This window comes from Danio aesculapii, chromosome 2, assembly GCF_903798145.1.
Source record: "Danio aesculapii chromosome 2, fDanAes4.1, whole genome shotgun sequence".
Lineage (NCBI taxonomy): Eukaryota > Metazoa > Chordata > Actinopteri > Cypriniformes > Danionidae > Danio > Danio aesculapii.
Window position 1 is genome coordinate 54,395,322 of NC_079436.1, and position 13,275 is coordinate 54,408,596.

Consider the following 13,275-nt stretch of genomic DNA (forward strand, 5'->3'; position numbering starts at 1 on the left):
TCTCATAAGTTTCATTTCTAAACGTTCAAATCAAATAAAACCTGCACATTTTCAGCTTGCCCAAGCTAATGTGCATGTGCACTCGAAATGAATGAGATCATGACACCAACCTCATTAATGGCAGTGTTACACATTATCATTCTCTGGATAATGATCATCTGGTCGCACTTGGTCTTGATGGTGAATATCCTCCAGAAATGACAGCGACTCCTTGTTTACAAGTTTTATCCAAGGTTATCATACCGTCAGAATCTTATACCAGCCCATGCCTAATATCGACCTAAAAAATAGCAACTTTTCATTCTCTGTCAGTCTTAGTTCAAGATCAGTGGTGTAGTCCTTGCTATACTCACGTATACTCAGTATGCCTACTTTTTTCCAAGAGCTGTTTGGGTATTACGACTTCTGAGGATCATACACTCGGTATACTCACTTGTTTTGGTGATTAAACATCCCTAATTTATGTGTATTCGCGTCTCCTTTAACGGTATACCAAATGTTTTTTAACTCACATCTTCATTTGTTGCAGTTGGTGCATTTTTGTTTAACTTGCGCCAATGCGTATTAAAATTTTGTTCCTATTATAACTTATATTATGATAGTGAAATATGTAAATTAACCTTTACGTTTTTAATATGTTTATATTTATGCTATTATGAATTTTTTTTAAAGTGCCAGTTTTATTTAATACCTGGATAAAAATGTACTTGAGTATAGGCTAGTATTTATAAAAAAAAAAAAAATATATATATATATATATATATATATATATATATATATATATATATATATATATATATATATATATATATATATATAAAAAATACTAGCCTATACTTAAGTATATACTCAAGCCTATACTCAAGTATATATATACTAGCCTATACTCAAGTACAATATATATATAATGGCTCATATACATTTAAATACAGCTCAATATACTCAGCCAATCTCCAGGTCTGCTGGGGTCACTATTACCTAGGTATAAATAATTGAATTGGGATTAAAAGAATAAATTTGTTTGAATATTTTTCCTTTTTAAATGAATAGTTTGTCATGAAAATAAAAAAAAAATTAAAATTGTCATAATTTACTCAGTCTTTACTTGTTTCAAACCGGTGTGTCTTTTTCATTCTGTTGAACACAAAATAAGATATTTCGAAGAAAGCTGGAAACCTGTTACCATTTACTTTTTTTGGAAGTCAATAGTTACAGGTAACTGATGTTATATATATATATATATATATAATGACTCAAAGAAACATTGACATTCGTTGTTTCTTTGCCTACTTTTAAAATTTGGATTGGGTGGGTATTAGTACACCACCTTTTTTTTTTAGGACTACACCTCTGTTCAATATGTGGCTACAAAGGAGTCAAGATTTAAATAGGAAAATTAGAAAAACTCTCTTTTTTTTTTATTTGAGCGAAATGCTAACGGTCTAATCCGATTCAATGATCTATGCTAAGCTAAGCTAAACTAAAAATGATCCCACCAGACACCCAGAGATTGTCTAAAAAATGGTCAAACTCAACTGTTTAACTCTTGGAGAGTTGTAAAATAAGCTATCTGTAAAAAAAAAAAAAGAAGTGGAGCGTTCCTTTACCAGGTCTGATTTTCCAGGTTTCCCCCATGGGTGTCCTGCTAGAAGATGATCGCTAATAATGCTAACCCGAGTCTTCTGTGCGTGTGTTGTTTTGATGGTGTGTGTTTTTATGGATTGTCTCCAGAACCACACTGTCTTACTAACTGCACCCTGGGGACTGTAACGCAGCTTGTGCTCGCCGTGCAGTAAGTCCACCGACCCTTACTTGACCTTTTGACCTCAAAGTGACCTCACTCGGACTTCTCTCACCGCATGCCACTTTCTAGACACCGTATCACCGCTAGGCATTGTGGGAAAGACTCTATGTGCTTTATTGTGGTCACACTTCTTCTTGTCCTCATGTAGGTGTGAGCATGCCATCGTCTGGTGTTCACTGACGTCACCAATAATCAATCATCCAAAAAGCTGAGCGACTATTGATTATTATTGAACGCAGGCTGGGGGTTCATACAGTGGCTAAATGCTAATTAGCATTTATTTGACCATCATATTGGATTCAGATTGTGTTTTTATCCTGAAGAAATGTAGAAATGTCCAAAACAATCATTTTTTTTGTTCTGAGGCAACAAATATTAGCAAATTCTTTAAGAGTGTAAAAATATGCTGTATTTATTTATGTTTCTGCCCATTTGTTTAAGAAAAATAACTAGCAGTTAGGGGTGTCACGGTGGCGCAGTGGGTAGCACGATCGCCTCACAGCAAGAAGGTCGCTGGTTCGAGCCTTGGCTGGGTCAGTTGGCATTTCTGTGTGGAGTTTGCATGTTCCCCCCATGTTGGTGTGGGTTTCCTCGGGGTGCTCCGGTTTCCCCACAGTTCAAACACATGCTGTACAGGTGAATTGGGTAAGCTAAAGTGTTTGTGTGTGTGTGTGTGTGTGTGTGTGTGCGAATGTGAATGAGTGTGTGGATGTTTCCCAGTGATTGGTTGCAGCTGGAAGGGCATCCGCTGTGTAAAGCATATGCTGGATAAGTTGGCGGTTCATTCCACTGTGGCGACCCCAGGTTAATAAAGGGACTAAGCCGAAAAGAAAATGAATGAATGAACTAGGAATTGGAGCATGGTGGCTCACCTGTGGCCTCACAGCAAGAAGGTCGCTGGTTCGAGTCCTGGCTGGACCAGTTGGCTTTTCTGTGTGGAGTTAGCATGTTCTCCCTGTGTTCGTGTGGGATTCGTCCAGTTGCTCCGGTGTCCCCACAGTCCAAACACATGCACTATAGGTGAATTGGATGAACTAAATTGGTCGTAGTGTGTGTGTGAATGTGAGAGTGTATGGTTGTTTCCCAGCACTGTGTTGCGGCTGGAATGGCATCCGCTGCGTAGAACATATTCTGAAAAAGTTGGCGGTTCATTCCGCTGTGGTGAAATCTTATAAATCAGAGACTAAGCCGAAGGAAAATGAATGAATTAGGAATTGTAAAATATTTCTCTGTGAAGAGATATGACTGTTACGAAACTTTTCTAAAATATTTTTAGACCTTTTTTGCCCACACTGTAAAAAAAGTCATGACAACAACTGTTTTTATGTTACTTTAAAACCAAAACAACAACAGGCAACAAATATTAGTAAACTCTGTCTCAAAACATGTAGTATTTACTTATTATTTTTGTCATTTTATTAAGAAATATATCTAGTTCTTGTACAATATTTCTTGTGCAATTATCTGTGAAGATATATGACTGTTACAAAACGTTTTTAAAATATCTGTAGGCCTTTTTGTCCTTATTTTACACTCAGTCCTATATTTTAGGACTATAAATTTATTTAAACTAATAATAATAATAATAATATTTTTTTAATTCTATAAAAGCTTAAAAATATGCATTTGTTGTTGTTGTTGTTGTTGTTGTTGTTGTTGTTGTTGTTGTTGTTGTTTTGGTCTGATTTTTGTCAATTTAAAGAAATTAATTGAAGTTTAAAGAAATAAAGACAAAAACAATTATTGTAAAATAATTTAAAAAAATATATAAAAATTAATTTCTTGTGAAATATCTTTTGTAATATCACTGTAATATTCAAGTAATATCACTGTAATATTCAAGTAATATCACTGTAATATTCAAGTAATATCACTGTAATATTCAAGTAATATCACTGTAATATTCAAGTAATATCAGTGTTAAAACCTTTTTTAAAATATCTTTAGCCCATATTTTACACAATTGTAGGACGAAATTGGTGAATATGTCAGCATAATAGTTTTAATAACTCATTTCTAATAACCGATTTCTTTTATCTTTGCCATGATGACAGTAAATAATATTTGACTAGATAATATAAGATAAGATACTAGTATTCAGCTTAAAGTGACATTTAAAGGCTTAACTAGGTTCATTAGGTTAACTAAAATAGTGTAATCAGGCAAGTCATTGTATAACAATGGTTTGTTATGTAAACAATCGAAAATAAATACTAAAGGGGGTTAATAATATTGACCTAAAATGGTGTTTAAAAAATTAAAAAACTGCTTTTATTCTAGTCGAAATAAAACAAATAAGACTTTCTCCAGAAGAAAAAAGATTATAGGAAATACTGTGAAAAATTCCTTGCTCTGTTAAACATTCATTCATTAATTTTCCTTTGACTTAGTCCCTTTGTTCATCAGGGGTCACCACAGCGGAATGAACCGCCAACTTATCCAGCATATGCACAGTGACCTTGCTGTAAGACAACAGTGCTAACCACCATGCCACCCATTATTACATTATTATTATTATTATTATATTATTAACGTTTGGAGTACAAATCAATCTCAGAAGGGGCTTTTTGGATGGTTAAACCATTGTGACTATTAATAAATACTCACTCTTTTATTTTCCGTAGGTTTTCCTTTGGCTGCTTGGTGTTTGTGATGTTTGTAATGCTCTTTAACCTCAGCAGCTCTACTGATGGAGACTTCACATCTTCACCTCTTGTGTTTTTACTGTCTGGTGTTAGCAGGATGCTCAACATTAGCGCATGCTAGCAATGTTAGCGGTGTGTTAGAGGCCGTTTATGGCTCATTGGCTGGTGTTTGTTTGGTTTTTGCTACAGCGTTTAACACCTGCTGCTAATGCTGGATCTCATTCCTAACATCTAACAACACCTTTATGCTTGGATGTTTTTATATATCCAGTCATGGACAAAGATTTTGACACCTTTAGTAAATATGAGCAAAGAATGCGATGAAAAGAAATGTTCTTGCATTTACGAAAATCCACAAAAGTCTTGCATGTCATTAAAATAAAAATGATTGGCCTTCATATATATATTAATATCAGTATTAATATTAATACTATATAATTGAGATTCAAGTGTTAGATTTTTGTGTATTTTCGCAGCCTCCATATTTACAAACACTAATAATACAGTTTTGTACATACACAGTCATTAATTTAATTTAATTTAATTTAATTTAATTGTATGTTATTTGTTTTATTTTATTCTGTTATTTAAAAAAAATAATTTATTTCAATTATTATTAAATATTGTATTTGTAGTTTTATTTTTTATTATATTTTAATTTTATTTCATTAATCAGAATTAATTTTATTTTATCTATTATAATTTATATGATTATTAATTATGTTACCATTTTTTATATAATTTGTTTTATTTTATGTTATTTTAATTTATTACATTTCATTATTTTAACTGTTATTTTATGTTTATTATAATTTAGTTTTTAGTTTTAAATTTTTTTAATTAATTTTATTTAATTTAATTTGTCTTATTTTATTATGTTATTTTATTTATTTTTTGTTTATTATAATTGTAATCTTTATTTGATGATATGTTATTTAATTTTTTTATTTATTATTATTTTTACTTTATTTTTATTATATTTTAATTTTTATTTGTTTTATTTTATTTTACGCTTTATTATTTTAATTTATTTTATTTTGTTTATTGTAATTTTTGTTTGATGTTATTTTAATATATTTCATTTATTATAATTGTTATTTTATTTTTATAATATTTTAATTTAATTTTATTTATTAGAATTTTTATTTTATTTTATTTTTCTGTTTTTATTTTATTTTATTTTATGTTGTGTTATTTTTATTTATTTTTTGTTTATTATAATTGTAATTTTTACTTGATATGCTTTTTAATTTTTTTATTTATTATAATTTTCATTTTATTTTGTTTATTAGAATTTTTATTTAATTTAATTTGATTTATTTTATTTTATGCTATATTATTTAACTTTAATTTATTTTGTTTATTATAATTGTAATTTTTGTTTGGTTATGTTTTATTTTAATATATTTCATTAATTATAATTGTTGTTTCATTTTATTATATTTTTATTTTATTTTTTATTTATTACAATTTTAATTTAATTTTATTTTTTTTTATTTTATTTTATTTTTTAATGTTATTTTATTTTGTGTTTATTATAATTGTAAACTTAATTTTATTTTATTTATTGGAATTTTAATTTAATTTTATTATTTTATTATTTATTAATTTAATTATGTTATTTTATTTTGTGTTTGTTGTTCATTATAATTGTAAATTTTATTTTATTTTATTTATTAGAATTTTATTTAATTTTATTTCTGTTGGTTTCCAATGTAACTTTTCTTCATGTAATAATATTTACATTTTATTTCACGTATTTGTAATAAATATAGTTACTCTGGTTATGATGTCACATGTTTGTACAGTATTCAGATCAAAAAACATTCAGGTGATTATTTTGCCACAACTGAACCTCAAAACTCCATTCATGTTCACTTCATATGAGCTTCAAAAGTCCAAAAACCCAAACCAGATTTAAGCACACGTAGTAAATCCCTATTTCTGAATTATTCAAACCACAGAAAATATCCACCTCTCACAGCAAGATCTCATTCATTTTTAATATTTACTCAGAATAAATAAAAGCTGAAACCACTTCTTTTTTCATCGAAAGCAGAATTTCTGAATCTAAAACAAATGTTAAATACTCCTTTATTAATGCACTGTATATCTGTGGATTTAGGTTAATGTGTAAAAGCAGTAGTACTACAAATAACTCCTTGTCTTTGCCATGATGAGAGTATATAATATTATACAAGTTATTTTACTAGTATTCAGCTTAAAGTGCAATTTAAAGGCTTAATTTTGGGTTAAATTTAGGTTAATTAGGCTGGTCGTTATACAACAATAATTTGTTCTGTAGCATAATATAATACAGCTAATAATACTGAATATTGATGTTTAAATTAGTTTTAATCCTTCATCTGTTAAACATCACTTTATCAAAATATTTGTAAAGGAATACATATTTTACAGGAGGGCAATAATATTAAAGTACTTAATAATATAATAATTATATCTAATTTTTGAATTAATCTAATTAACGTAGATTTTTTCATTTTTATTTACTGATATTTTATTTCCTCTATAGTCTTCATAATTCTAATATTAAACTTGTTTATTTTCTTTTTCTCAGTTTTTAAGGTAAAGAGTTTTTTCTTGTATTTTATTATTCATTCATTCATTTTCTTTTCAGCTTAGTCCCTTTATTAATCAGGGGTCGCCACAGCGGAATGAACCGCCAACTTATCCAGCACGTTTTATGCAGCGGATGCCCTTCCAGCTTCAACCCAGCACTGGGAAACACCATAAACTCTCATTCATTCACACACATACACTACGACTAATTTAGCTTACCCAATTCATCTATAGCTCATGTGTTTAGACTGTGGGGGAAACCAGAGTACCCGGAGGAAACCCACGCCAACACGGGGAGAACATACATGCAAACTCAGAAATGCCAACTGACCCAGCTGAGGCTCAAACCAGCGACCTTCTTGCTGTGAAGCGATTTTGCACCACCGTGACGCCCTATATTATATTATATTATATTATATTATATTATATTATATTATATTATATTATATTATATTATATTATATTATATTATATTTTGTTATATTGTATTATATTATATTATATTATATTATATTATATTATATTATATTATATTATATTATATTATATTATATTATATTTTGTTATATTGTATTATTGTATATTATTACATATTCTTAGATATTTTTATAGTATTATTTCAGCGTCATTCTCAGCTCATGCTTTTAATTAATATATTAAATATTATTAATTGTATTAATTAATATTATTAATAAATAATAATTATTAATAAATGATTAATATTATATTATATAATAAAATATTATTAATAGTTTCAATTTTTTTACATTTCTGTTTATCCTTAATTTATTTTAAATGAATAATTTTTCTTGTTTTAGGTTAATTTAAGTTCATGTTTTTTTGTTTAGTTTACCACCAACTAACAGATAAGCTCTAAGTGAAGACAACCATAAATCACACTTGATTGAATCTGTTTTTCCTCTTTGCCGCAGGATCTGCCACGTTCTCCTGTGGCTCCGCCTCTGGACTCCTGCTTTCTGCGTCCTGCTCGTCCTGCCAATCGGCGTCCTCCGTCCCGCTGGGCGTCTCACTCGCCCTCATCCTCGCCCAAATACAGCGAGCGCTCAAAACGGTTCCTCTTCCCTTCGCCCATCAGACCCGTTCAGACCATTCCGGAGACTGAGGAGCCCGGCCTGGAGACCCTCCTACAACCCTGACCAGCCTAAACCACAAACACACATGCTTCTGTTAGCTACACCTCCACTATTTCATTACAGATAGAACACTGACCTTATTCAGCTGCCATGATGATTCCAGAATGAGCAGTTCACTTCCAGTCAAACACTTTGAAAAGGTACGTTTAAAGGCACTATACAAAATAAACTCATTATTATGAATATTATCATTCACTTGGGTGTGTTGTTCTGTTGCTTCAAAACCCACAGGAAAAAAACTAATTATAGTAACCCATAGTAGATACAATAGTGTTTTTGAACCATGCTATGGTAAAGTATGTGAATAAATCTGTTGCATTAATTCTACAGTTGCTATAGAAACGCAACAGCTATAGTAATTGATCTGTGGTAGTAATTCTATAGTTGCTATGGTAACATAACAACTAAAGTAATTCATCTGTGGGGGTAATTCTGTTGTCGCTATGGTAACATCACAACTACAGCAATTTATCTGTGGTAGTAATTCTATAGTTGCCATGGTAACACAACAACTATAATAATTGGTCTGTGGCAGTGATTCTGCAGTTGCTATGGTAACACAACTATAGTAACTGATCTGTGGTAGTAATTATAAAGTTGCTATGGTAACAACTACAGTAATTGATCTGTGGAATAATTCCTAAGTTGCTATGGTAACACAACTATAGTAACTGATCTGTAGTAGTAATTCTATAGTTGCTATGGTAACACAACTATTGTAATTGATCTGTTGTAGTAATTCTATAGTTGCTATGGTAACACAACTATAGTAATTGATCTGTGGGAGTAATTCAATTGTTACTCTGGTAACAACAACTATAGTAACTGATCTGTGGTAGTAATTCTATAGTTGCTATGGTAACAACAACTACAGTAATTGATCTGTGTTAGTAATTTTATAGTTGCTATGGTAACACAACAACTTTAGTAATTGATCTGTGGCATTAATTACATTGTTGCCGTGGTAATAACTACAGTAATTGATCTGTGGTAGTAATTCTATAGTTGCTATGGTAACACAACAACTACAGTAATCGATCTGGGGTAGTAATTCTATAGTTGCTATGGTAACACAACAACTACAATAATTGATCTGTGGTAGTAATTCTGTAGTTGCTATGGTAACACAACAATAACAATAATTGATCTGTGATAGTAATTCTGTAGTTGCTATGGTAACAACAACTATAGCAGTTGATCTGTTAGTAATTTTATAGTTGCTATGGTAACACAACAACTACAGTAATTGATCTAAGGTAGTAATTCTATAGTTGCTATGGTAACACAACATCTACAGTAATTGATCTGGGGTAGTAATTCTATAATTGCTATGGTAACAACTTCAGTATAAGCAAATGACCCAAAACTATAGTTTTCTACCACTGTAGAGTATATTATACTACAATGCACCACATTTTACTGTAGTAAAAACTAAAGAATACTACAGTATTTATTGCATTGTATCTGTTCACTATAGATAATACTACAGTATGCTGGAGCATTCATTGACTGACTTATAAATATTGTTTAACACACTTCACTATTGTATAGTTCAAAAGCAATTTTTTTTGCAATTCTCTTAGCTGAATCTTAGGTCCATTGTTTTATCTAAATTGAACGAATTATGTTTCCTGAAAATGCCGAAATTTGTGAAGCTATATATTGTATGTGTTTTGACTGCTGAATGCCGCATTAACATTACACCAGTGGAAGTGATTCCGGAATCATCATGGCAGCCGGCTGAATTTGGTCTTTATCGGAACTTGAAATGCAGCCAACATAAATAAAAATGAAAAATTGTGCTCATGTTGTGGAACAACAGAATATTTTATGCATTCACTCTCCTTTATTATCTCACATTATCTTTATTACTGGAACCATCCGGAACCATTCAACTGCCACTAGAGGGCAGAGTTCTATGAGCACCAGCTGAACTGAAGATTCCGTTCCAGACGTTCCGTTTGGGAATTTTCGAGGACCTGGAATGTACCGACGCAAAAACACCGCAAAGTGTTCAATAAGAGGTGCCTACACACGCGTGACCTCGCCATGGTCTGCGTCAGCGTACATGTATGCAATACATATGACTTTATATGTGTTGGTCATAAAACAGTGAACTTCTTTTCAGATGAAAACATATAACTGGATAGTAACTCATATATGTCGGAAAAGCATAAAAGTTTACACGTGTTTGCGTTCGGTTTTGTTTGGAATATCATTTGTTATCACATGTTCGGTGTGTGTATATAGTTTATAAATCTATTTTCTTATTTTTCCGCACACATCCCGTTTTGTTGGAAACCTCTGATGCTTGAATTTTCAAAGACTCACTTGTATTTATAAAGAGAATTAGATTAAACTTAATGGAGACAAAAAACAATAGTTTCGACAGGGACGAATGATACATGATGTCAATCAAAGGATGTATTTTAAATCCCAGTGTAAAACTGAATGTTCAGCTCTGTACATGACGACGGGAGAATATATCGACACTGAATATCCTTATGCACATTTCCCGAGTCTGAAAATCCGAAAGGAATATGCGTGCAGGATTCCAGTCGGAAGTTTAGTGGTTTGAAACCAACTTAAAAGCTAAATAATGACTCGTTTTTCATCCGTGAAAAGGTCCAGATTTAAATGCATGAATATTTAATTAGCCAAACACTGAGGTAGATGATGATTGGTTGATTATTGCTGAGCAGTTTGATGTAACTACTCAGTTTCATATTGAATGTATTTGGGAACATTCATTCATTCATTTTCTTTTCGGCGTAGTCCCTTTATTAATCAGGGGTCGCCACAGCGGAATGAACCACCAACTTATCCAACATGTGTTTTACTCAGCGAATGCCCTTCCAGTCACAACCCAGCACTGGGAAACACCCATTCACTCTTGCATTCACGCCCACTCATACACTACGGCCAATTTAATTCATTCATTCATTTTTTTTCAGCTTAGTCCCTTTATTAATCAGGGGTCGCCAAAGCGGAATGAACCGCCAACCTATCCAGCACGTTTTACGCAGCAGATGCCCCTCCAGCTGCAACCCAACACTGGGAAACACCCATACACTCTTACATTAACACACATACACTACGGCCAATTTAGCTTATTCAATTCACCTATAGCGCATGTGTTTGGACTGTGGGGGAAACTGGAGCACCCGGAGGAAACCCACGCCAACATGAGGAACACAGAGAAATGCCAACTGACCCAGCCTGGGCTCGAACCAGTGACCTTCTTGCTGTAAGGCAACAGCAATACCCACTGCACCACCATGTTGCCTGTATTTAGTGAGTTAAACGGTAAAAAGTAATGTAAACTCCATTTCAAAGATACATTTAAAATATATAGAGCTGCGAAGACCCCAATCTGCCATAGGTGCATTGAATAAAGTAATATAAACTAGAAGAATATCAATCATGGACACTACTTGAGTTTGCAAAATTCGCAAAAACATTTCACGTTAAAATATTTTACATATCAATAATTAGATAGGGGTGTCAAGGTGGCGCAGTGGTTAGCACAATCGCCTCACAGCAAGAAGGTCGCTGTTTCGAGCCTCGACTGGGTTAGATAGCATTTCTGTGTGGAGTTTTCATGTTCTCCCTGCGTTTGCGTGGGTTTCTCCGGGTGCTCCGGGTTTCCCCAAAGACATGTAGTACAGGTGAACTGGGTATGCTAAATTGTCCGTAGTGAATGAGTGTGTATGGTTGTTTCCCAGCGATGGGTTGCGGCTGGAAGGGCATCCGCTGCGTAAAACATATGCTGGATAAGTTGGCGGTTCATTCCGCTGTGGCGACCCCTGATTAATAAAGGAACTAAGCCAAAAAGAAAATGAATGAATGATTAAATATTTATTTCAAGGAAAAAAGGAGAAAACAACAGTTCAGAAAGCATTGTAACATCCACGTTTCCTTTGAAGTCTGCATGAGATCAAAATTCACAATGTTCATTTTCTTAGCTCACGTTATTCTTAAAGCGAATAATTAATCCATGCAAATTAACCTACTTATGAAAACCACTTCAATAAAACTCTGATCATTTGCTTCCACGTTTGGAGTCGTTCCGTTCAAGTCAACTTTAGGGTTTCCATAGCAACTGCATGTTAATACCCTCGCTCGCCATTAGTTTGCTATGAGTGAGCGATGCGCAAAGGAAATCCCCGCCCCATACTCAATAATCTGTTTAAGTTGGAGGCAGATCATCAACATATGATTCATTCATTTTCATCCAATTTTCGGGGGCCGGGTCACAGGAGCAACAGTCTCAGGGGAAAACCCTACAGTTCCCTCTCCCCAGACACTACCTCCAGCTCCTCCGGGTGGATCCCGAGGCGTTCCCAGGCCATCCGAGAGACATAGTCCCTCCAGTGTATCCTGGGTCATCCTCGAGGCCTCCTCCCGGTGGAACATGCCTGGAACACCTCCCTAGGTAGGCGTCCAGGAGGCATCCGAAACAGATGCCCGAGCCACCTCAGCTGACTTCTCTCGAAGTGGAGGAGCAGCAGATTTACTCCGTGTTCCTCTCAGGTGACAGAGCTCCTCAACCTATCTATAGAGTGCGCCCTGCCACCCTGCGAAGGAAACTCATTTCGGCTGCTTGTATCCGACATCTTGTCCTTTCGGTCATGACCTAAAGCTCATGTGAAAGTAGGAACTTAGATTGACTGGTAAATCGAGAGCTTTGCCTTTTGGCTCAGCTCCTTGTTTACCACAATGGACTGATGCATCGACCGCATTACTGCTGCCACTGCACCGATCCGCCTGTTAATCTCTTGTTCCATCCTTCCCTCACTCGTAAACAAAAACATCAACATATTGAAATAAAAATCTCAGCAACTTCCGGTTCACACAGTTTTAAGACATCAGTGCATCTAATAAATATTTAGGATGCTTTAGGATTGGTTTCAAATCACAACCTATATTCTACTGGGAATCCTGTCCACGTTTCTTCCAGATGTGTTGACTAGGGTTTGGACAGCAGTTGTGCAGATATCATATTTGATATGCATGCCTTTAAACACTAGCACTTTAGTGCATGTATTCAGACGCTGTTGTACCTTGTGATAAAGCTCATGTTGTAAGCCCA

General features: G+C 33.3%; 1 protein-coding gene across 3 annotated transcripts in view; it reads left to right on the forward strand.

Annotated features, from left to right (window-relative positions):
- Window positions 1-9,275, forward strand: part of LOC130214192 (microtubule cross-linking factor 1) — a 144,885-nt gene extending 135,610 nt beyond the window's left edge. For all 3 annotated transcript variants that reach the window (XM_056445746.1, XM_056445752.1, XM_056445760.1), the window contains one exon: window positions 7,962-9,275. In XM_056445746.1, the coding sequence (XP_056301721.1) occupies window positions 7,962-8,186 (225 nt within the window). In that variant the 3' untranslated portion in view covers window positions 8,187-9,275. The remainder of the gene's footprint in view (window positions 1-7,961) is intronic.
- The last annotated feature ends 4,000 nt before the right edge of the window (window positions 9,276-13,275 follow it).